At 52.3% G+C, this 20,844-nt stretch overlaps 1 protein-coding gene across 14 annotated transcripts in view; it reads left to right on the plus strand.

Moving 5' to 3' along the window:
- MEGF11 (multiple EGF like domains 11) overlaps positions 1-20,844 on the plus strand; it is a 336,904-nt gene that overhangs the window by 102,984 nt on the left and 213,076 nt on the right. For all 14 annotated transcript variants that reach the window (XR_011527350.1, XM_070576560.1, XM_070576528.1 and 11 more), the window contains 3 exons: positions 11,535-11,640; positions 16,261-16,362; positions 20,498-20,598. Coding sequence is in view for 13 of the 14 variants with exons in the window: in XM_070576560.1 (XP_070432661.1) it covers positions 11,543-11,640; positions 16,261-16,362; positions 20,498-20,598 (301 nt within the window). In the remaining variant the exon portion in view is untranslated. The remainder of the gene's footprint in view (positions 1-11,534; positions 11,641-16,260; positions 16,363-20,497; positions 20,599-20,844) is intronic.

Here is a 20,844-nt window from a genome sequence, read left to right on the forward strand (position 1 = left end):
CTCTGGCTCTGGGGTGGGAATGCGCCAGTGAGAACCAAGCCTGCCTGGCACAAGTGGGTGTGGCCAGCTGCTTTGGTGGCGTTCCGGTTAATTGCAGGTTCCAGTTAATTGAGCTCTGGTTACATTTTCTCTTGGACCCTGGTGCTCAGGATGGCTGTGCCTGGCTGGGCCTGACTCAGTGACACGGCTCAAATCCTCCTCACCTCCTCCTCATAACCTGCCAGGCCTCTCTCAAGCCTAAATGCGTCCGTCGGCATTGTTCCATGGAACCCTCAGAAGGAACCGCTCTGACATGTTAAGCTTTTTAATTTAGCACGTACCGCGCGTGTATGCCCCCAGACAAAACAGAATTGATTTATAATTCTCTTAATGGAAGCACAGGCTTCAGTTGCTCCAGAAATAGATCATTACCTCTGCCACCTTTTGTAATTTTTTCCCTCCCGTTTTTTTTTTTTTTTTAACACCATTGTGGTCTAAAAATATGACGTTTCGTTTCAGCCCTCTCTCGTAATCCACTAAATGGCAGACATTTCTTTTTAGACCTTTAATTTATAGCGTGTTTGTTGGGTTCACTTCATTAATTAATGTTCTTCCGAGGCCCCTGTGCCAGAGTCTTTGTGTAATCCTCTCTTACAGTAAGCAGGTGCTTTTATCCTTAATGAACAATTTCCTGGAAAATACTGAAACAAACAACGAATAATCAGGCCAGGAACACGATGAATCTGGGAGTTGTGCACCACTCTGCAAATTAAACCCGGGAGATGGGGGACAAATTTTTATCAGCCACAGCGCTGTTTTAGTGGCTTCTTCTTCAGGGAGGGGGCGAGGGGTGCTGAAATTCTGGAAGGTGAGCGAGCTGCTTGCTCCCCCAGGAAACCAGAGTTCAGACGACCTGTTTTATCGCAATGGCGTGTGGCTGTGAGGATGGCAGTCAGACAGCCTAGGCCAGAAACTCAGCCAAATTGGCCTCCGGTTCCAGACTTGGAATCGTCTCCAGCTTAGACTGTGGGTCGGCAGGGCCTGGGCTGGGCCGAATTGTAAACTTATTGAAATTCATCTTCAGTCTTTCTCTCTGTTCTGGAAGGCTTGCCCCGCCCCAGCGAGGGAGTCCTTATGGGAGGACCCTAAGAAACTCATTCTCTCTCTGCGCACACACCCCCAGGAGTATTTGTACCGCATCCCCCTACCCCTAGCAAGAGGGCAATGACTGTATTTCACGCAGTGTTGTGCTGTTTACAGGTCCTTCTCCTAATGCTTATCTCTTTGGCCTCTCTCCACCCTGTGAGTCAGATTTTCTAACTGTTCCCACTTGACAGAAGAGGAAGCAGGGACTCCCAGAGCTTTGTGACCTCCCCAAGGTCACACATTTGGCAAGAGGCGGAGCTGGGATTAGGACCCAGGAACTGAGATTCCAGGGCTCAGGTGCCAGTTACCCTTGGAGGGGCAGAGCCTGTGGGGGTGCAGGGGACAGAGCGAGCCCTGGAGTGGGGTGAGGCACTCCCGCCGACCTGGCTGGACTTCGAGCCAGAATTCATCAGTGTCATGGACCAAGGGCTGCAATAAATTTCTTTTAAAATCTGAATACTTGATTCATTTATTATACTGGATAGAGCTGACAAAAATCATACATTATCCATCCATTTTCCTGTGTGGTAAGATCATTTTGGGTCTTTGAAATGGCATAATGTTTTTAATCACAGCACGGATACAATCGCAGTGCGGTCACGTGCCGTACGACTGTAATGGCAATTCCCCCCAGGGCTCCAAGAGCTGCATGGGACGCTCCAGAGAGTGGCCTGTGTCCCTGGGGTATCAGGCTCTGGCTAGGAATCCCTGTTCTTTGGGAGGATGCACCCTGAGGAGCGGTGGGGGAGGTCCTGGGGTGGAGGAGGGTCAGCTGTGGGGGACCTGTCCAAAGGGGCCTGCCCTCTTTGTTTGCAAAACGAAGATAGTTTTATTGTGGTCTTCCAAATTTTAAATTTGAGATCAGCTCATCATAGAAAATGTAAACAGACAGACAAGTTAGAGAAGAAAGTTAGTCTCCTAAAACATTGTCACCCGGAACCCTTGTCAACATTTTTAACATCCTCTGGACATCTTTCTGTTCTCGCTCACTCTAAACACACACTCTCCACACACACGCACAGAACATTCTATATAAATGTGATCATAGTGTTCATGCTGTTCGGTAACCTGTATTTTTCACGTAATAATCCATCATGGTCATCTTTCCTTGTCGGTGAACTTATATCTATTATCATAAAATGTCTTTGCTTTTCTGATTATAGTGACAATGATGCTCACTCTAAGAAACACTAAATAGCAGCGTAATGTTTGACTTAGAAAGCACGGGTCCTATGATACTGCTCCCTCCCCGCTTAAAGATGATCACTATTAACGCTCCAGTGAGTAGGCTTCCCTATTTCTCCACACATTAATATTTTTAATGTTTGCATAATGTTTTGTTATGTAGATACGGTAGAATTTATTTAGCAAGGGCTCCACTGATTTAGGCATTTCGGTTGTTTCACTGCTGCAACAAATATCTCTTTATTAAGAGATGATGCAGAAAACATTCTCGAACCTCTCCTTGGCCTTGTCAATTTTTCAAAGTTAAATCGCAGAAGTGGAAAGCTGGGTTAAAGATATACACTAAAACATGGTGTTGTGTATTGTCGAGCTGCTTTCCAGAACACACTGATGTGCATTTCCACTACCAGTGCACAGGCATAGAACCCTTCAGGCTTTGGGATGGTTGGTGTCTGACTTCAGAATCTCCTGGCTTAGATACATACAGAAGGTCCCAGAAGGAAACCTGGAGAGGCTGCCCTAGTCTGATGCCCACGATTATGGGCCGACAGCCAGGCCTCCTGTTTAGCTCCTCACTAGTGGCCCCCGAGGTGTGATGGGACAGAGGCTGCCCTGGGGTGGGCACTGGGCTATAATAGCACAATGTAAGAGGCCAGTCTTGCAAAGGATGCTGAGGACTGGACAGAGAGGTGGGCAGGAGCTAAGGGGCCCAACCATCACAGTGCTGCTGATGCCTGCATTTCCACTTCTGGGCTGCAGTTTAACTCCCAGGAGAACCTGTTTTTCTCTCATCCTTCCCATATAGCAAGTAGGAAAAGGAGGCTCAGAGCAGTGAAATGAGTTCTCCAGGATCCAAGACTAGAATCCAGTTCTTCTGCCTGCTCTGCTTTATCTCGCTGCTGGGAGATGAGGTAAACCCAAGGTTGGGAGGGGAGTGAAGACAGAGAAGAATGTGAGGAGGGGAAGGGCAGCGAAGGAGACACATTGTAGATGAGCTTGTAGAGCTGGAAGGGTCCAGGAGGCAATGTGGTCTGAGCCCAGCCTCTAGGACAAGCAGAGAGTGAAACTCAGAGAGGGAAAGCAACCTTTCTTAGGTCACACAGCAAGTTAGTGACTTAGCAGACAGAGGGGAAGAATGGGGCCCATGGGAAGCTGAGCTGCTCCTGAGCTGAGCTGGAACTCAGAAGACCCAAGGGGGAGAGAGGAAGTGCAGCTGCTCTGAGTCCTGACAGAAGGGAGCTGGGAGGCTGGACAAGCCTGTGAACTGGCTGCTCTCCCTTCAGAAGCGGCAGCCCTGATCAAGCGTGGATTCAGAGGCAACCGGAATGGAGATGGGCCAGATTCAACGTGGGGGCGACCTGCAGGCATGTTAAGGATCCATTCCTTCAGGGGTCTCTGATATCCCATCACATTTGCCCCAGGCTTCCTGCCGGGGAAAGGCCTCGTGCTTTGAATTAAGCCATATCCTGCATCCCCTGCCCTCTGTCCCCTGCCCTCTCTTGGCTCTTCCCACACACCCTTCAGCAGTGTTTGGGGTCTTGGGGGCGGGGTCTGCCTGAGTCATCTTTCTGTCCCACAGCAACTGGAAAGTGTTCAATAAGTGTTTGCTGAATGAATGGATGAAAGATGGGACCTGTCTTGATAATTGTACAGTTAAGACTCACCCAGGAGTCAGCAAATAGATACAGCCAGCCTAGATTTTCCAGCAGAGGGTTTTTCCATCAGTTTTTTATCTTCCCCCAGCTCCTTAGAAATTCTGGAGTTCAGAATTAGAGAGTTGGAAGGGTTTTTAAGGTGGGAAATATGGATTGGGAGGAAACATTTTGGTGAGCATCTTCTATGTGCCAGACGCTGGGCCAAGTGCTCTACCTGCTGACTCATTTACTGTCCTAACAGCCCTGTGAGGTTGGTCTTACCTAACGTGATCCACTGAGCCCCAGAGCAGGTACATGATTTTATCCAGGTGACGCAGCCAGGAAGGCGGAGTCAGGATCTGAACCCAGGCCAGTGGACTCCACCATTTCCTTCACACGAGCCCCGCCATCAACATGTCATGTGACCTTGAGGGAGTCACCTGGGGACAGTTTCCCCTCCTGTGGGACAAGGCATATTGGACGGTGGATGCTCACAGGTCTGTCCCGGTGCCAGTTCTGGTACCATGTATCTTGCCCTTTAGCCCAGGTGGGAGACGGACCTTCCATTGATGGGTGGTTCTCCAGGACCCCATCCCTCAGCGATCTGTTCCCATCCGGGCACTTGTGGTTGCCTCTTGTGGTCTGAGAAACGTTTTTTTCAGAGTGGGCAGGAATGGGGACTAATCCCCATGGGGCTGTGTGATCCTGAGTGACTGACTTGTCTTTGGGGATTTTGTGGATGTCGCGGGGATTTAATGCCGGGCGTGAGGGCCTCCCACAGTTCCGAGAACCCCGCAGCCCTGGGAGGGGTGGGAGGGGCAGGCAGAGCAGGCCTGGAGTGGGCTGGGTTGGGGGAGGGAAAGGCAGCCTCGAGGTTGGCCAGGCCAGCTGAGTGTGCCCTGATTTGCAAAGAAATGGAAAGATGGAGATAATTGCTTTGTGAGAAATGGAATGGCCTAAGAACACAGATAAGTTCTCTCCCTTCATCTTCGGAGGCTGGGGGTACGGTGGCTGCTTGCTGGGAATGGGAGGATTGAGGGTCCGGCACCCAGAGGCAGCACATAATGGGGGCCCTAAGGCGGTGCTTTATTACTTTGGCATTTCTATACGGCGCCCTCCCCCCACTCCTCCCCACCCCCCGGTCCCGCACCCCCGCCCTGGGGATGCGCTGTGGTTTCTCTGGGAGCCTGCTGACGTCAGGGCCACTTCAGTCTTTGCAGGGCTGGAGGGTGCAGGGGACAGGACAGTTTTTGACCCTGATTGATGGGCATGGCAGGCCTCCCTGGTGCCATTTTCAGGATTTGCAGCCGGAGGCTTCCTGGGCGAGGAGAAAGCAGGATTTATCGGCGTGAGGAGCCCGCGTCAGAGGAGGACGTGTCCCACGTCGTCGCAGGAGTGACTCCGGTCCCCTCTGATTTATCCGGCGGGCGGGCACGTGGCGGCCCTCCGCGCTGGCGCGGGAGCGTCTGCTGCGCTCCTGCAGTCAGGGAATCAGGCTCTTGGAGATTAAGAGCTGTGGGTTTATTTTTTAAACTCGTGTTTTAAGCGCAGGGTGATTAGAAGGCGTTCAACATAAACCCAGCCCGGGTGGGATTGCTGGAGGCTAGAGGCCTCATCCAGGCAAAGGGCGATGCTGCTTAATCAGGGGGCTGATCTGGCTCCTCTTTCCAGCTCGCACTGATCAGACCCCAGCAAGGCCAGGGGACAGAGCGGGTCTCGCAGACTGGGAGCCACGGAGGGAACGGCAGGCGGATGAAGGGGAAGGGCCCCCCCCCCCCCCCCCCCCGGGATGCTGACCTTGGCATTTGCCCCATTATGTGCACACTTGGCTTTTTTGTTTTATTCAGGAAAAGATAGAGAAGTGTGTGCGTGTGTGTGTGTGTGTGTGTGTGTGTGTGTATCTTCTATAAATAGAAGACAGAAACCTCTCTCTCCCCCCGCACGCTGGGAGGGGTGTGAGGTGTCGCTCTATCACTCCCAGCGAGGCGTTTGCTTCTGCTGCTTCCCGGGCCTGAAAGCGCCCTTTCATGAGGCGCGAGGAGCACCAGTCAGTCCCCCAACTGCAGCTCGAGCTATTGAGTGGCCTTCAATGCCTGCCTTGTGCCGGTCCCTGGAGCAGATGTACCCCGGTGCTGCTGGGGTGGCCAAGGCAGGAATCTTTGAACTGCTCTCAGAACGTCGTGGTGCCCACTGTGCCCATCACCAACAGATTTGTGTTTCCGCAGTGCAGTGTTAACGCAGCGTGGAACGTCCCATGCAGTATGACCTGCTGTCACCACAGGTCTTGGGTGGCCTCTGTCAGGCCAGACACAAGTGATGTGGCTGGGCCTGAGGCTGGAGGTGGCTGAGAGGTGGGAGCAGGTGGCTGGCTGTAGAGACAGTAGTCAGTTGACATCGATGAATTGAGCCCCCTTTACATGCGGGTGATGCTCTGGGTGCTGGAGACAGCAGTGAACACACAGACCAAACCCCTGCCCTCGTGAAGTGTGTTTTGGTGGTGTGATACAAAGGGAAGGAAGAAGATGGGGGGCAGTTCTCAGCCCCAAAGGGAAGAGCTGATACCACGTCTAGATGGAGAAAGCCCCCTGCTGCCTGGTCCTCCAACACCACCGGCACGTTCCTGCCTCCGTGCGCTTGCTTGTGCTGTCCCTGCCCCTGAAATGCCGTTTCTCTGCCCTCTGCCTTTCATATTCTGTTCATCCTAAGTCCCATCCACTCCACAGGGTCTTCCCTATAGGAGAGGAGCAATTTCCAGAGTCCGTAACAACTGTTCAGCAATGTAGGACAAGGACAACAGGTGCATGGCCCCTGTGTGTCCCTCTCCACCCAGTGCCCACAAGAGGCGTTACTAATTAATCCTGGCACACCTTCCTGCTCAGTCCCAGTTTCGCATCGTAGCGTTCCAAGCAGCCACGACCAGTCGATCCCCAGTGTTGTGTGAGTAGAAACCTCCCAGGGCCCACAGAATAGTGCCTGACCACCGCCACCCCTGCCACCAGTGCAAATTTGTTGAGAAGGAAGGGCTAAAAGAGACTGGGATGGACAGAGAGCGGTTCTGGGTACACGGATCAGGCTGTAGTGTCCAAGATTTTGGCACAGGCAGGAGGACTAGGCAGGTGGAGGAGGCAAAGCAGGTGGGGGAGGAATTTTGCACAGATGGACTGTGAGGTCATAACAACTGATCCCAGGGCAGAGGCCATCTGTTTGTCTGTCTGCCCTCTGCCCCAGTTTTATGTATCTTGGCTAATGTGAGCAGCTGGTGTCTGGCCAGGTGTGTGCTGCCACCAGAGAGACAGGCTGCACTCTACAGGTGCTGGTGCTGGTGCTGGCAGGGCCCCAGAGAAGGCAAGGGCCTCTAGAGGATGCTGCCATCTCTAAGATCTGCTCAGCCTGCAGGGCCACCGAGGCCTGAACAAAGGCCCAGGCTAGGAGGAGGGATCCTTGGCTATGATGTCAGTGTCTCTTGAATACCAAGTGGCAGATTCTCTTTACCACCACCTGCTAGGCACAGAAAGCTGTCAAGTTTTAGAATAAACAAGGAAATACAAACTGTAAAGATGCAGATTGACAGGACCAGGCCTCTGCTCAGACTAGATCTTGATGGAGAGGAGCATTTTCCCGAGCGGGTATCCTGAGGACCCCTGCTCCTCGAGCAGCCACTGGGAAGTTTGATGGGAAACACTGGGTGAAACAGGGTCGAGCAGGTCTTCCCAGATTCTACGGTACGCTGCTGTGAATGTTTAAGATGAGGACACTGCAGGCCGCATTTCCTGAACTTATTCACGCATAAACCTTTGGGAGAGTTCTATAAGCATTTCATGTGACTAGAGTTCTAGAGAACTCGATTTTGGGAGATGCCTCCCAGAGGGTCTCACATCCCCACCAGTGCTCCACAGTGAAAGCCCCCTGCTGCCTGGTCCTCCAACACCACCGGCACGTTCCTGCCTCCGTGCGCTTGCTTGTGCTGTCCCTGAAATGCCGTTTCTTTGCCCTCTGCCTTTCATATTCTGTTCATCCTAAGTCCCATCCACTCGTCAGGGTCTTCCCCACGCCCCGCAGTGGGACTTAACCGCTTGCTGCTTTAGTCTCCTCCACCAGACAGCAGCTGACTTGTGACTCCGTCGTGTCCTCCCCAGCACAGCCCAGGGCTGGGCAGGCGGTGCTCCAGGAGTGCTCGGTGATGAGTTCAGGCCACAGCAGGTGTGCAGACTGACTGCGCCTGGGGGCAGGTGCGAGAGGCTCGCCCCCTGGCCACTTTCTCTCCCCTTGACCCCTCTGCCCAGTTGATGGGGTGTAAAACGCTCATACCCCCAGTCGGGAAAGAAGTCTCTCCACCTCTGGAACTTGGCTCCCTTCCTCTGCTCCTTAATATGCAGGGAGCACGGACAAGAGGGACGGGAACCAGCTGATCTATTTATATGCTCTCTTCCTCCGAAGTGAAACCAGGGGCATTTTCTTATTTAATTATTAATGCCCTAAATCAGATGGTGGCCGCCGTGTTAACCTCTGTCACTCCGAATGGAGTTGGACTAATAACCGCCGCGGTGGGATTGATTCTCCCTCAGTCAGCTCATGAGCATATGTCTTTGGGATCTGTCCTCTGGGAGACAGCCTGGGGGAGCCCCATTAAAGCTAACGGCGATGAGTTGTGCCCACGTGGGGACGGCTCTCTGCTGACTGCTCTTTGCTCTGCCTCAGTGAAGTGTCTGAGACAAGTAGAAACACTGTTTCTAAAATCGCTTCCTAAAAGGAACTGACTAGTTCAGCTTAGGACTCGACCCCACCTTCAAGGTGCTACAGACACTTTGGAAAGATAAAGTAAACACGCTGGAGAGATGTCAGTGCAAGATGGGGAGTGGTAAGTGCTGGGCCATGTGGTCCAAACTGGAAGCTAGAGGAGTGTCAAGCCCTGCAGCGGAGGAGGGGGCTGGGGGCCGGAGCTGGATCTCAAGTGGATGGTCTTTGGATATGCAGAGTTGAGAAGGAAGGGCATTGAGGGCAGGGGAGCAGGGTGAGCAAGGCTGAGAAGTAAGAAAGAGCAGGAGGGAAGACCAGCCTGGAGGGGAGGAGGAGTGGGGGATAAGGCTGCATCCCTTAGGTTGGGCCAGGTTCAAGAAAAAGTCTGAGGGCTGAAGGGGTCTGAGAGGAGTCAGCTCATCTGCCCTCAGGCTGGACGTCCTCCCCAGGAGCCCCCTGCTCTGCCAGCCTTAGCGCCATCACACTGATGGAGGAGTGGGGCCTCATACCGCCAGGTCCCCCTCCACTTCCTGTGTGCTCATCCAAACACCTATGACTCCCCCTGTGCCCTGGTATCCGGGTACCTGACTGTCAGTGGGAGTCAGTCAGCTAAACTGTCCTGCCCAGACCCGACTCTCAGAGAAAGAGATTTTCGTGAAGATTTAAAAAGATCTCCCAAATTATAGCAGTGATCCAAGTCACCTCCGTCTCCTACTTCTCTCTCATCACCTTGGATCAAAAGGGACCAGAGGAACAATCTCCTCTTGTCCAGATGGCCTCATCCTTTGATGTTCTAAGCTTCATAAGTTTGCAGATGTGGGCAGGGGGGGCCTCTGGGGAGAATGCCGGAGATTATGGGAGCATCCGAGGTAGTGAGTCAGGGCCATGGAGAGAACCGAGGCAAGCCATCCTCTGCAGTCAGCATTCAGACTCTGCCTCCAGAGCGCTGTGTCTGTTTGTTTATTTCTTTATTTGGTTTATTTGATGCTTGATCAGCCCAGAGCCCACCTGGAAGAAGATGCTCACCCCCAAAACTCAGTGCCACGTCCTGGGCAGGCTCTTTCTCGTTGGAGTTATGTCTGACAGAGTTATGTCTTTGAGGAGAATGGGTTGAAATGGCCTGCAGCCCTAGTGCTGGACAGGGTCCCGCTCAGGCGCTGGTTAGGTCTCCGAGGACTGGGCTGGGGTGGGGTGAGTGGGTAGGGGAGATGTGAGCGGCTGTGGCTTGCGTCCTCCTGGACGCTGCCAGTTGAGCAGAAACACCAATTCTCTTTCCTAATTGATTTTCAGAATGCATTTAGCCAGATTATTTCCAGATCTCAAATAGAGAGAAAAACCTCATTAATCATTAATTTGGACCCCCACGGTTATACAGAATTTGTGACAATTTGTTTACTTTTGAAGGAACTGCTAAGAAGGAGTTTAACAAGGAAATTATTGGGGATGGAGAGAGAGTGTTTAACCTTCCACGAAGCCAGGAGCTCCATTTAGCTTCCCTCTGGGTACGGATGGGGGCGTGTGCCACATCCATGCCACTCTGCTCTGTGCCGGGAAGAGCGGGTGCTTCCTCACCTGTAAACTCTGGGCCAACGGACTAGAAATCCTCAACCATTTCAAGCCTGGGGGGAACCCCTTTCCAATGTCAAAATATTGTCTATACCATCCCCGCCCCCAGTTATTAGAAGTTGCTTTTTTTTTTTTTTATAGTGTGGCTGATTGAAAAGAAAAGCTACTCTCAATTCAGTAAAGCTTTTAAGCAAATCACGATAGCATCTATGTACACATGAAGAATAGTGCTATCTTTCTGAGTCACGGTGTTCATGCAGTCTGTAGCTGATGTCTGAGCACATATGAATTCCAGGTCCCTTGGAGGTGGCTCTGGGTCCCCGGGATTCCACCGGGTGGCAATCCTTGGGCAGTTCTCTAAGGCTATAGGACCCTGGAGTCCTGGGGTGTTAGGGCAGGAAGGAGCCTTGGGGGTCATTTCAGCCACTCCTACCTTAATGGTTCTCTGCCTCTATGAGGAGCCCTTTGTTGGGGAATCCTCGGTTTAGAGGACCAGGGGGTTAGTGTTCTGCATAGGCACACTTCACACCTGTCACAGGCTGTCACTTCAGAGCCTGGATCAAACTCTATAAGCTGCTTCCTTGAAGGCCCCTAAAGGCTGCTCAAGCCCTTCATCCACGGTGGGAATGACGTACAGTGACTTGCTTCCCTCTGGGTGTCAGTGAGTAACACCCCATTGGAGCAAGAGAAACCAGGCCCAGCCTTCTGGGTGGCTTGCTTGATCAGAGCTGCCTGGAAGGGTTTGCTCAGCTCAGCTGCCCCGAGGGCCACAACAGACACCTTTCTTCTCCTTCGTCATGGCAGGAGGAGTAGGGAGAGGAGGTGAATGGGAAAGCGCATCGCAGATGAGAGAACAGGGCGTTGCCTTTAAAGTAGTCTAGATCAGGGGTTCTTGGTCCAAGGATGGGCTCAGGGGCCTGAGGACACCCTGAAATCATAGCCAAATGTTGTACATGTGGGCATTTTTCTGGGGAAAAAGTCTCTAACTTTCATTAGATTCTCAAAGCAGTCCACGAGCCAAAAAACTTTCAGAAGCCCTGGCGTGGAATTTCGACTTTTCCCTGACTCGGGCTTCCCACTCCCGGTTACTCAGAGCTGGAGAAGTGCTGCCGTGTTAGTGGAAGGCTGCAGTGTAAAATATCAAGTGCTTGTTACACCGCGAGGGTGGGAAACTTCGTCTGCCGAGCGAGTCTGTTCTGCCGCTTCCTGGGAGATGTCTCAGCGCCAAACAGATGCCTGGGAAGACGGTCTGATTAACGATGCTGCCTCTTCTGTTCTCCTGCACAGGGCCTGCGATGGCGCTCTCAGTGACAGGGCTCATTGGCTTCTCCCTCCTGCAAACCATCCTCTCTCTGAACCCCGAGGACCCCAATGTGTGCAGTCACTGGGAGAGGTAAGATGTGGGTCTCAGATGGCCAGGCACTCCCCGGGGGCCTCGCCCTGGGTTTGGCACTGTTGGGATGCAAGCAGAAGCAGGAGGTAGAGAAGCTGTCCACCAAGTCCCACTGGGGAGACAGCAAGATGCTGAAAGACAGGACAAAGCAGTACAGATTCTGTCTGAGACTCAGCCCTGTGGCAGCTCACGGTGGTGGGGTGAGGGACAGGCCACTTAAATGATGCAGTCTGAGGGCTGACAATGCACCCCAGTTCCTCCCTGCATTCACGTTTCCCAGCCATTTTACAGAGAAGGAAGTAGAGGCCCAGCGGGGCTCAGTGCCTGTCCGCAGCCAGGTGCAGTGCCGTGAGTGACTATGGTCCAAATGTGTTGTTCTCGATGCTGCGATGTCATTCCTGGTCTCCCAGACTGGCAACAGTGCAGCAGCTCAGATGCGTGGGGCGGCCAGCAGCTTGCCCTGAGGAGGATAGGTGAGGGGCCCTTGCTGCTTTTGATCTGGTAGGGATCGGGGGGCTGCCAGGGGAAGGGCAGCCAAGGACCACTGCAGAAGAGCTGGCTGCATTCTGGCTACGGCACTATGTCCAGGGAGAACAGGCCCGGGCCCTGCAGACGGCCTGACTTTGAAGCACAAGGTCAAAGTATTGATTTTGGTGAGCAGAAAGACAGTGACCAGAGACCCAATCAGGAAAAACTGAATTAAACCGTGGAATTGATTGGCCGTGCTGACCAGGACGACTCTGCCACTTAGATGTTAATAAATCAAATGAATAAAATTAAGATGAGGGCCTGATGGGGGAAGCGGATGGTAGAGGAGGCCAGGTGAGTGGGACCATGCCCGTGAGGGTGAATGTCTCAGCCCCATGCAGGGAAAGGCACCTCACCCAGGGCCCCGGATGGACTGGCTGGGGAGGCAGAGGCACGGGGCCTATGCTGGCGTGAACTCTGGTCACTGGGCGCTCTACTAGGAGTCCTACAATGTCGAAGCAGGAGCGAGGGCAGTGCTGTCGTGTGCCCCTTTTTGGTGAAGTGGGAAGAACTCACTGTCTGTGATGGAAGACCTTGCTTCATTCTGGCCTGGATTTTTCCACCTGTTAGCCCTAAGACTTTGGGGAGGTCTCTGAACCTCTCTGAGCCTACTGCCACCTCTGTACAGTGGGGAAATAATGACTCCTGCCTCACAGGCTTGTTGGACGACCAGGGGACCAGTTGCATGAAAGTGCTTTGAAGATCATAAAGCTCCATTGTTGTCTTTCCTTGTTGACAACTCTGGCTTTGCAGGAATGGTTATCACAGACTTGAATGCACATCAGTCTCACTGAGAGAGTGGATGAAAAGTGGGGTCTCCTGGATCCTCTCCCCAGAGACTCTGATCACACAGGTCTGGGGTAGAGCCTAGGAATATGCTTTCTTTTTTTTCAGGAAGATTGGCCCTGAGCTAACATCTGCCACCAATACTCCTCTTTTTTGCTGAGGAAGACTGGCCCTGAGCTAACATCTGTGCCCATCTTCCTCTACTTTATACGTGGGATGCCTGCCACAGCATGGCTTGACAAGCAGTGTATAGGTCCAAACCCAGGATCCAAACTGGTGAACCCTGGGCCTCCAAAGCAGAATGTGTGAACTTAACCACTGTGCCACCAGGCCGGCCCCGGAATATGCTTTTTAAATAAGATTTCCATGTGATTCTAAGGTGACTCAGGCCCCTTGCCCCTTCTGGTCTTGGTGAGTTTACACCTTTATTTCCCAGAGAGTGAGAGAGACATCAGGTGGAATTCCACATTAGTCTCTGGTTTGCGACTGCAGTCTCAGCAGCCTCCTCTCATCCACCTGTCCCAGCTGAGGCACAGTTGCTTCCTGCCGATGTCGGTGCTGTATCCCAGTCCCCAGAATGCCTCCCCCCTATTTGCTCACCTCTGCCTTTTCCAGTGCCTCCAACTAGGTCCCTCTCCTCCAGGAAGCCTTCCCTGATGGCACTGCCCACCCTGACTTCCCTCTTCTCTGAGTCCCATTTGCACTGGTGGATCAGCTCAAACTTAAACCAAGCTCTCTAATTTTCTAAACCTGCCCAACATGAATCTGTTTGGAATGTGAAAATATTCTAAACCAAGACTGCACTGAGCTGGCATTTCAGGCCAATTGGGCTCTCAGCTTAAGTTATAGCTTTGATGAGAGGACAAGGAGTGACCCTAACAGCTAAAATGAGGTCTGGGGACCCCTGGGCTTCCCTGGGCCCGAGGGAGGAGGCCTCGCAGTGATGCCCCGTGACACGAGATGCCTCCTTCTTCTTGACTTTTCCAACTGAGCTGCATCCAATTACACACGGATGGGTCTAGTCTGCATCATTCCAAAAGCCCACCCCAGTCCCCAGAGACTGCTTAGGGAAAATCTCCCAGCTGGATAAATGCTCCTGGCAGGCTCCTCATTAATTACGTCCCTTCACCACAAAGCCCAGTGGAAAGACCACCGACCCCAGCTAGTAAAGCCCAGCTCTACAGGGTTAATCTGGCCGTTTATTAGCATGTTGGCAAATGAGCGTGTTAAACCACCCAGCCATGAAACCAGGGGCACACACTTCGCCCTGAGACTTGGAGTTAGTTCAAGATCTCATTGCCAGACTCGCTCAGCTCAGGGCACCCCCACAGAGCCGGATCTGTCCCCACCACCTCCTCCCCACCCCTCTGTTGGGCTGATGCCTTTTCTCTGAGCACCCCCTGTCCCCATCAGTGCTGGGAGGGGCACCTGAACCCCTGAGTGCTTAGCAAAGGCAGGGCGTCTGTTCTGTGTGTGAGTCTTGCTCCCTCATCCCTGCTGTGGTCAGGGAGGAACGATCCCCCAGTGCCTAGCACAGGAGGTGAACCGTTGCCAGTCGTACAATAATGGTGGCCAGCGTGAATTAGACACTTACCGTGTACCTGTTAACATTTTACATGTATTATCTTGTGTTAAGCATCTTACATGTGTTATCTTGCTTTATCTTCCTACAAGCCTGAGAGATAGATACTGCTCTTGCCCTCCTTAATCCTCCCCAGAGCTACATGGAGTCCCTGGTAATATTTCATAGATTTACAGGTGAGGAAACGGAGGCTTATGTGAGTTAAATAACATGTCTAAGGACATGCTGCTAGCAAGTGACAGGTTCGAACTCGATCCAGAGCCCGTGCACTGTTATCCGTTCATTCTCCTGCCTCCAAGTGAGGCGCTCAGGCAGCGTGTTGGAGCACAGGGTCATGGAATTTCCAAGTTGGAAAGGGCCTTTGGGAAACCAGGGTGGGTGTCGAGCTGCCTCAGTTTCTCTAAGCCTGGAGATAAAACAGGGGTTTGGGCCATGTTTGCACAGCTCTGTGCCTCTGAGGCACCTCTCTGATGTACTGACTGGTGGAGGCTCTCCAAGGGCCCTGCTTACATCCTCAGTGCTTCAGAGAAGCAGAATTTCCCGCCACCCTCAGTCCCTGCACACTGCTGACTGCTCCTGGCCTCCTCTTTCTCACTTCTAGACCTTGAACCTTTTGGGCATCAGAGAGCCTGCTGTGGACCCACTGGAGGAGGTGGCCTGCCCAGCCCCCTTGCAAGTAAACCAACGGTTTCCTCAGGCAAAGCAGACTGGCTTTTATAGCCTGGACCTGGCCATCTGGCCCAGGTCAGGGAGCCTTCTGGGGGAAAACACTGAATAACACCAACCTCCATAAAGATTAATTCCTGACATCTCAGCTGAGGTCCTCTCCCAGCCTGCACAGGAAGGATGAGTCCTCACTTTGCATCACGGGTTGACTGCCTTTTCATGAAACCCCTGCCAGGGGACGGGCAGGTGGAAGGGCTTATTTTGGTGAAGCTGAGACCTGCTTCCCTGTGGCTTCCGCCCACTGGTCCAGGTTTACAGCTAACAGGCAGGATGGCAAGATGCCACCTCGATCAGGAGGTCTGGGGGCAGGTCCTCGATGCACCCCCAGGTATACTAGAGACATAGCAGAGCCTAAGGTAACTGGTGACCTTGGGGACGTCACTTATCCTCTCTGATGCTCAGTCTCCTCATCTGTAAAGTGAGGATAACAATGCCAACTACCTTAAAGATCGTGGGAGGATTAAAAGGGATTAAAACACTTAACATGGGCACTCATATTAGCAGTTATTGCTACCAGCTGTGTGATGTGGGCAAGCCGCCTCTCTCAGAGCCTGTTTCTTCATCTATAAATAATGGGACCACTTACTTCATAGCATTGCTGCAAAGACCAGCTTCCATGCATGTGCTTTAAAAACCATAAAGATCTGAACAAACATAGAGTATTTTAAAACTTGCTGGCTCTGCCTTCCAGAGCTTCATAGAATAAACCTAAACCCTCTTTTATTCATTCTCTATTAAATGAACAAATGAACTAGAATTTCAGAAAATGAGCTGGGCCAAAGGGCAGTAGGGGTTGTGTGTCCTGGATCCAGCTGGGGGGTCAGGAGGTTTGAATGCCGAGGGCATCCATGGGTGGAAGGGTCGTGGGTCAGGAAGAGGTTGGAGCTCCTGGACACTTGGCTGTGGGTCTGGCTTCCCTGGGGAGGGAGACCCTAACCTGATATCAGCTCAGCCTCCCAAGGGCTGACCACAGCTTCCGTTTCCTGTCTGGTTCTCAGCTATGCCGTGACCGTCCAGGAATCGTACGCACACCCCTTTGACCAGATCTACTACACGCGATGCACAGACATCCTTAACTGGTTCAAGTGCACCCGGCACCGGTGAGTATCTCTCGCAGACGATGGGGCAGGGAGAAAGTGCTGGGCCCTCAGGGCTTGCCTTGTGCACGTGGGTAAAAGACCCCTATAGTAGAGGTGGTTGGTGCACCAGCTATAGCCCCTCGGTACTCACTCTTCACGCAACACCTGAGATGCTCTCCCGAGAGCTTCTTTCTGGTCCGAGGAGCTTATGGGCATGGCTGGCCAGAAGTGCCAGAGAATTAATGCCCTTGGGGGCATCCCTCAACCAATGACTGATGGGGAGTTGGTGGATAAATACCCCAGCTTCCTCCCCCTCAGGGTAGAGGGGACCATTCTGAGCAAGTTCTACACTGTATCCCAGTGGTCCCCAGGGGGATGGAACCCCAGTAAACTCATACCAGTAACCTGCTCAGTAGCACACCCTGTATTGGCTGCCTTTACTTCCCTGTCTCATTTTTCTACTCCCTCCCCGCCCCCCCCCCCCCCCAGCCCCACCGAGTGCTTCCTAGGATCACCTCCCAAATAAACTGCTTGGCCTTGAATCCTTGCCTTAGGGTCTGCTTCTGGGGGCAAAACCCAACCTAAGACAGCTGCTCTCCGAGCAGATGTAGCCCATGCCAGGGCATCTGGCTTGGAGGACAGAGTTCAGGCTGGGATTCAGCAGCCTTCAGGCACCTTGGCCAGGCTGCCCACGGAAAGCGCTCAACCTGAACGATTGTGTATGGGAATCCTGCTCCCTTGTCTGCAGCCCTCCTGCAAATCATTCCATGCTGTCATGCCACTCGGGGAGAGAGAAGAGGAAGAAGAGAGAACATGTTTTGTTGGATGACCCTGAGCAAGTCACTTTATTTTGGGATTCCCAGTGTATTCATCAAACATGTAGTGATCTTTGCCCTACTTACCTGCAGGGTCCAGTGAGGTCAGGAATGTGAAAATACTTTGAAAAGTGTAGGGGGAAATGGAAAAAAGTGAGCTATTAGATAGAGGAAATGTGACTTTGTTATTTGAGGGGTGAAAGACCGTGGCTGAGGGTAAGTGAGGGAATGAGGGAGAGGCTGCTGGTAGGCCTGTTTCCTAGTTGCTGAGTGTCTGTGTTGGTTCCAGTTTCTTTTGCTTCCTTCTTGTGGGCCTAGTCCCTTTTTGGAGTTTGTGCAGGAATCATGGTGGGTAGCAATGTGGATGGGGAAACTCTCTTAAGCTGAAAAGCCAAAGTCCTGGTTTTCTTTGAGGTTTTGCGAGTAATGTGCTGTGAGACACCGAGCATAGCTATAATAGCTGCTTTGAAATCCTTGACTGCTAATTCTAACATCTAAGTCATCTCAGGGTTGGTCTTCATTGATTGCCTTTTCGCTTATACAGGTAATATTTCTAGTTTTTTTTAAATAAGTCTAGTAATTTCGGATTGCATTCTGGGCATTGAGAATAACAGCAACTGTGGAGACTGAATTCTCTGTTCCTACAGAGAGTATTGATCTGTTGTTTGTTTGTTTTAGCAGCCAGTTAACTTCGTTAAACTCAAATTCCAAACTCTGAAAGTTCAGGATTTTTAGCCTTAGCTGACAGCTTGGAACCTGCCCTCCACACACATAATTCAGGTGCCAGAAGTTCGGGCAGAGATTTTGCAAAGAATATGGGGCTTCCTCTTCATGCCTCTCTCCTTTCTGGGGTTTCCCTTTTCGCTTTCTAGTTGCTGGGTCCACCCTGGACTTGTCCTGTGGTTCTTCAAACACATAAGGATATGTGTCTTCTGTCTGAATTTTAGCCACCTGGAGGATTGTTGCCTGGAGTCTGCCCTTGGGCTCACCTTGCCCAGTGTCATTCCTTTCTTCCCAGTGTCTACTTCCGTCCAGCATCCGCCTTTGTCCTCTCTCTAGTGCCTTCAGGTAGTTGTTTTTTACATGTGTCCCAGATTGTATAGTTATTTGCAGGAGGGTTGATAAATAGGAGCTACTCAGCCATTATTGCATTCCCTTCCTCTAGCCCTTGACTGTGAAATGAGGAGGTGGGAACAAATGCCCTCTTCTGACTTCCCCAATTGTGCCAAGTTAGCTGCCTGTGGCCCTGGTCAGAGGTGGAGGCAGAAATAGGAGTCCTGCTCCCCATGAGCCCTGTCAGGCCCCGCGCCAAAGCCGAGTTTGCTCTGAGGTGTGGCTGTGTTGGGTACTTGGAGGCTGGGGCTGCCGCCCATCACCACTGGGGAAGGATGAGTGAGTGGCTGCTTATTAAAATAGGCTGCATTCCTGAAACGTGAATTATTTTGCTGAATGATTGAGTCACCCTGCAGCTTTCCTGATGACCCAGGGTGTGCATGCTGACAGCCACACCATCAGTCTGCTTTGGAGTGGAATGGCTTGTTTGAACATGGCATCCTTCTCCTGACAGCCACCTGGCCCCTGGCCCCTTCCCTCTCCTGCTTCCACCCCAGTACAAGGAGCAAGCAAGGATGGGAAAGCCGGAAGTGAGGGGGGACACCTCTCCCCTCAGAGGCTTTTATGATGCTGAGACCACCCCTCCACTGGAAGGCTTGGAGATAACCCTGTTTAGTGAGAGGAATGGACTGGATGACCTCTGAGTCAACCCTGAGTCATTCTTCATCTGAGAAGCTTACACACCCCCTGAGATTGCCAGGGGCTGCCTTCCTGGCCGGGGAAGCGGCTTCACTTTGAGGCCGGCTTACCTTCCGTTATGGGCTTTTGACAAAGTGGAATGACCTTAGTTTATGACATGCCCAAATATCACAAATTTCCCCAGAGCCCTGCACTGTCATTTGTCTTTAAGGACGGGGAGGACTGGCCCGGCCGGTGCTGCAGGACGCCCTTCCCAAGTTGGCCTGACCGTCCATGGAAGGCAGGCTGCAGGCATCACCAGGGACCGGCCCCTGCTGCTCTGCCCCCCGGGTAGGGGTCCACAGGGCAGGCTCCCCTGGGGGGGCTGCTGGGGAGGTGAAAGAGCTCTGGCCTCAGGGGTTGAGTCCTAGTTAAACCTTGACCTTGGGAAGTCCCTTCCTCTCTCTGGTCTTTAATGGCCGCTTCAGATCTCCTCCATTTGACCCTATGTGTGAGGAAGGGGCTTTGCCTTCCAAGACCCCATTTCGACTCCCTCTTAAGGACTCAGTCCTCACACCATCCCTTTCCTTTCTCTTACCCCTTCACTATGGCCATCCCGTGAGCCCAGCAAGCCACTGGCTGGGAACTGGCAGGGCAGTAGGTTAAGCCTGGTGGCTTTGAAATTAGAGTGACTTGGGTTTGAATCCTGGCTCTGAAACTTACTAGCTGTGTGACCTCAAGCAAGTCAGTAACTTCTCTGAATCTCAGTTTTCTCATCCATAAAACAAAGGGGGATAGGTACATAAAATAATAATAAAAACTCTAAAATATAAAATGAAATAAAAGGGGCATAATAATGCTACCTGCCTCAGGTGGAGAATGGAATGAGATTATCCTATAAATCTCCCTGGCACAGGGTGAAGTCTCCGCACCCATGTCAGCATAAGAACTGGAACCCAGGTCTCCGACTCCCTGTCCAGAGCTTCTTCTGCTCTCTGACCTTAGTTTCTTCCTCTGCAGAGCCAGAGATCAGTTCTGAGCCTCCCCAGGGATGGCATGCAAAGCCCTTCCCCAGGAGGTGTGATTGTGGTGTGAGGGAGATTAATCCACTCTCTGGGACTGAGTCAGACTCAGCGGGGCCTTTGCTGACTCTGCCTCTCCAAGTGGGTGGACCAGTTCCCAGGGGCCGTCAGCAGTCTGCTTGTTGAGGGGGTGGGGATGGGAACTCTTGGGCCCGACTCTTGTCCAGGTCCCCCCGTGGGCAACTCCAGCCCAGGGTCTGGGGGTTTAAAGGAGAAGCCCCTCCATTACCCTCCACAACGTCACCTGGGAAACTATCTTCTGTTACCCTTCTAAATATCACACTGAAGAGACTGGGGAAAAGCCAGCAGGTGTAACATGAATGCCACCATATCAGTAACACATTCTGCATCACAACAGGCCAGATCCCGCCATTGATTTTTCTCTATTGTGTTCCTTCACATTCAAGCCGCCATGCATTTTAAAGTAATTATTGAATGGCATCCTCGATATAGCTTAACACAAATATCATTCTAACGGGAGTGATTGATTTTCAATACTTTCAAGTGGCTTTCTCCCTTGTGCCTTAGGATCAGTTATAAGACAGCATATCGGCGCGGCCTGCGGACCATGTACCGGCGGAGGTCCCAGTGCTGCCCCGGCTACTACGAGAACGGAGACTTCTGCATACGTATGTAGGGGCTGCTGCTATTCTGGCCTGGTGGGGAGGGGAGGGGAGGGGAGGAGATGTAAAGAGGGGTAGGGCTGTCATCTAGGCCCTGGGCAGCAGGCCTCGGCTAGCCTAGGGCTCCAAAAGTCCCTGCCCGCTGCCAGCTCTGAGGGGATAAAGAGTCTGGTGCAAACACATTAGCACAGATTTGTCCATCAGATCAACCTCCTAAGAGGGGGATGGAAGCAGGTCAGTTCTAGGCTTTGC

The sequence above is a fragment of the Equus przewalskii genome, chromosome 1 (genome assembly GCF_037783145.1).
Source record: "Equus przewalskii isolate Varuska chromosome 1, EquPr2, whole genome shotgun sequence".
In the NCBI taxonomy this organism is placed as follows: Eukaryota; Metazoa; Chordata; class Mammalia; order Perissodactyla; family Equidae; genus Equus; species Equus przewalskii.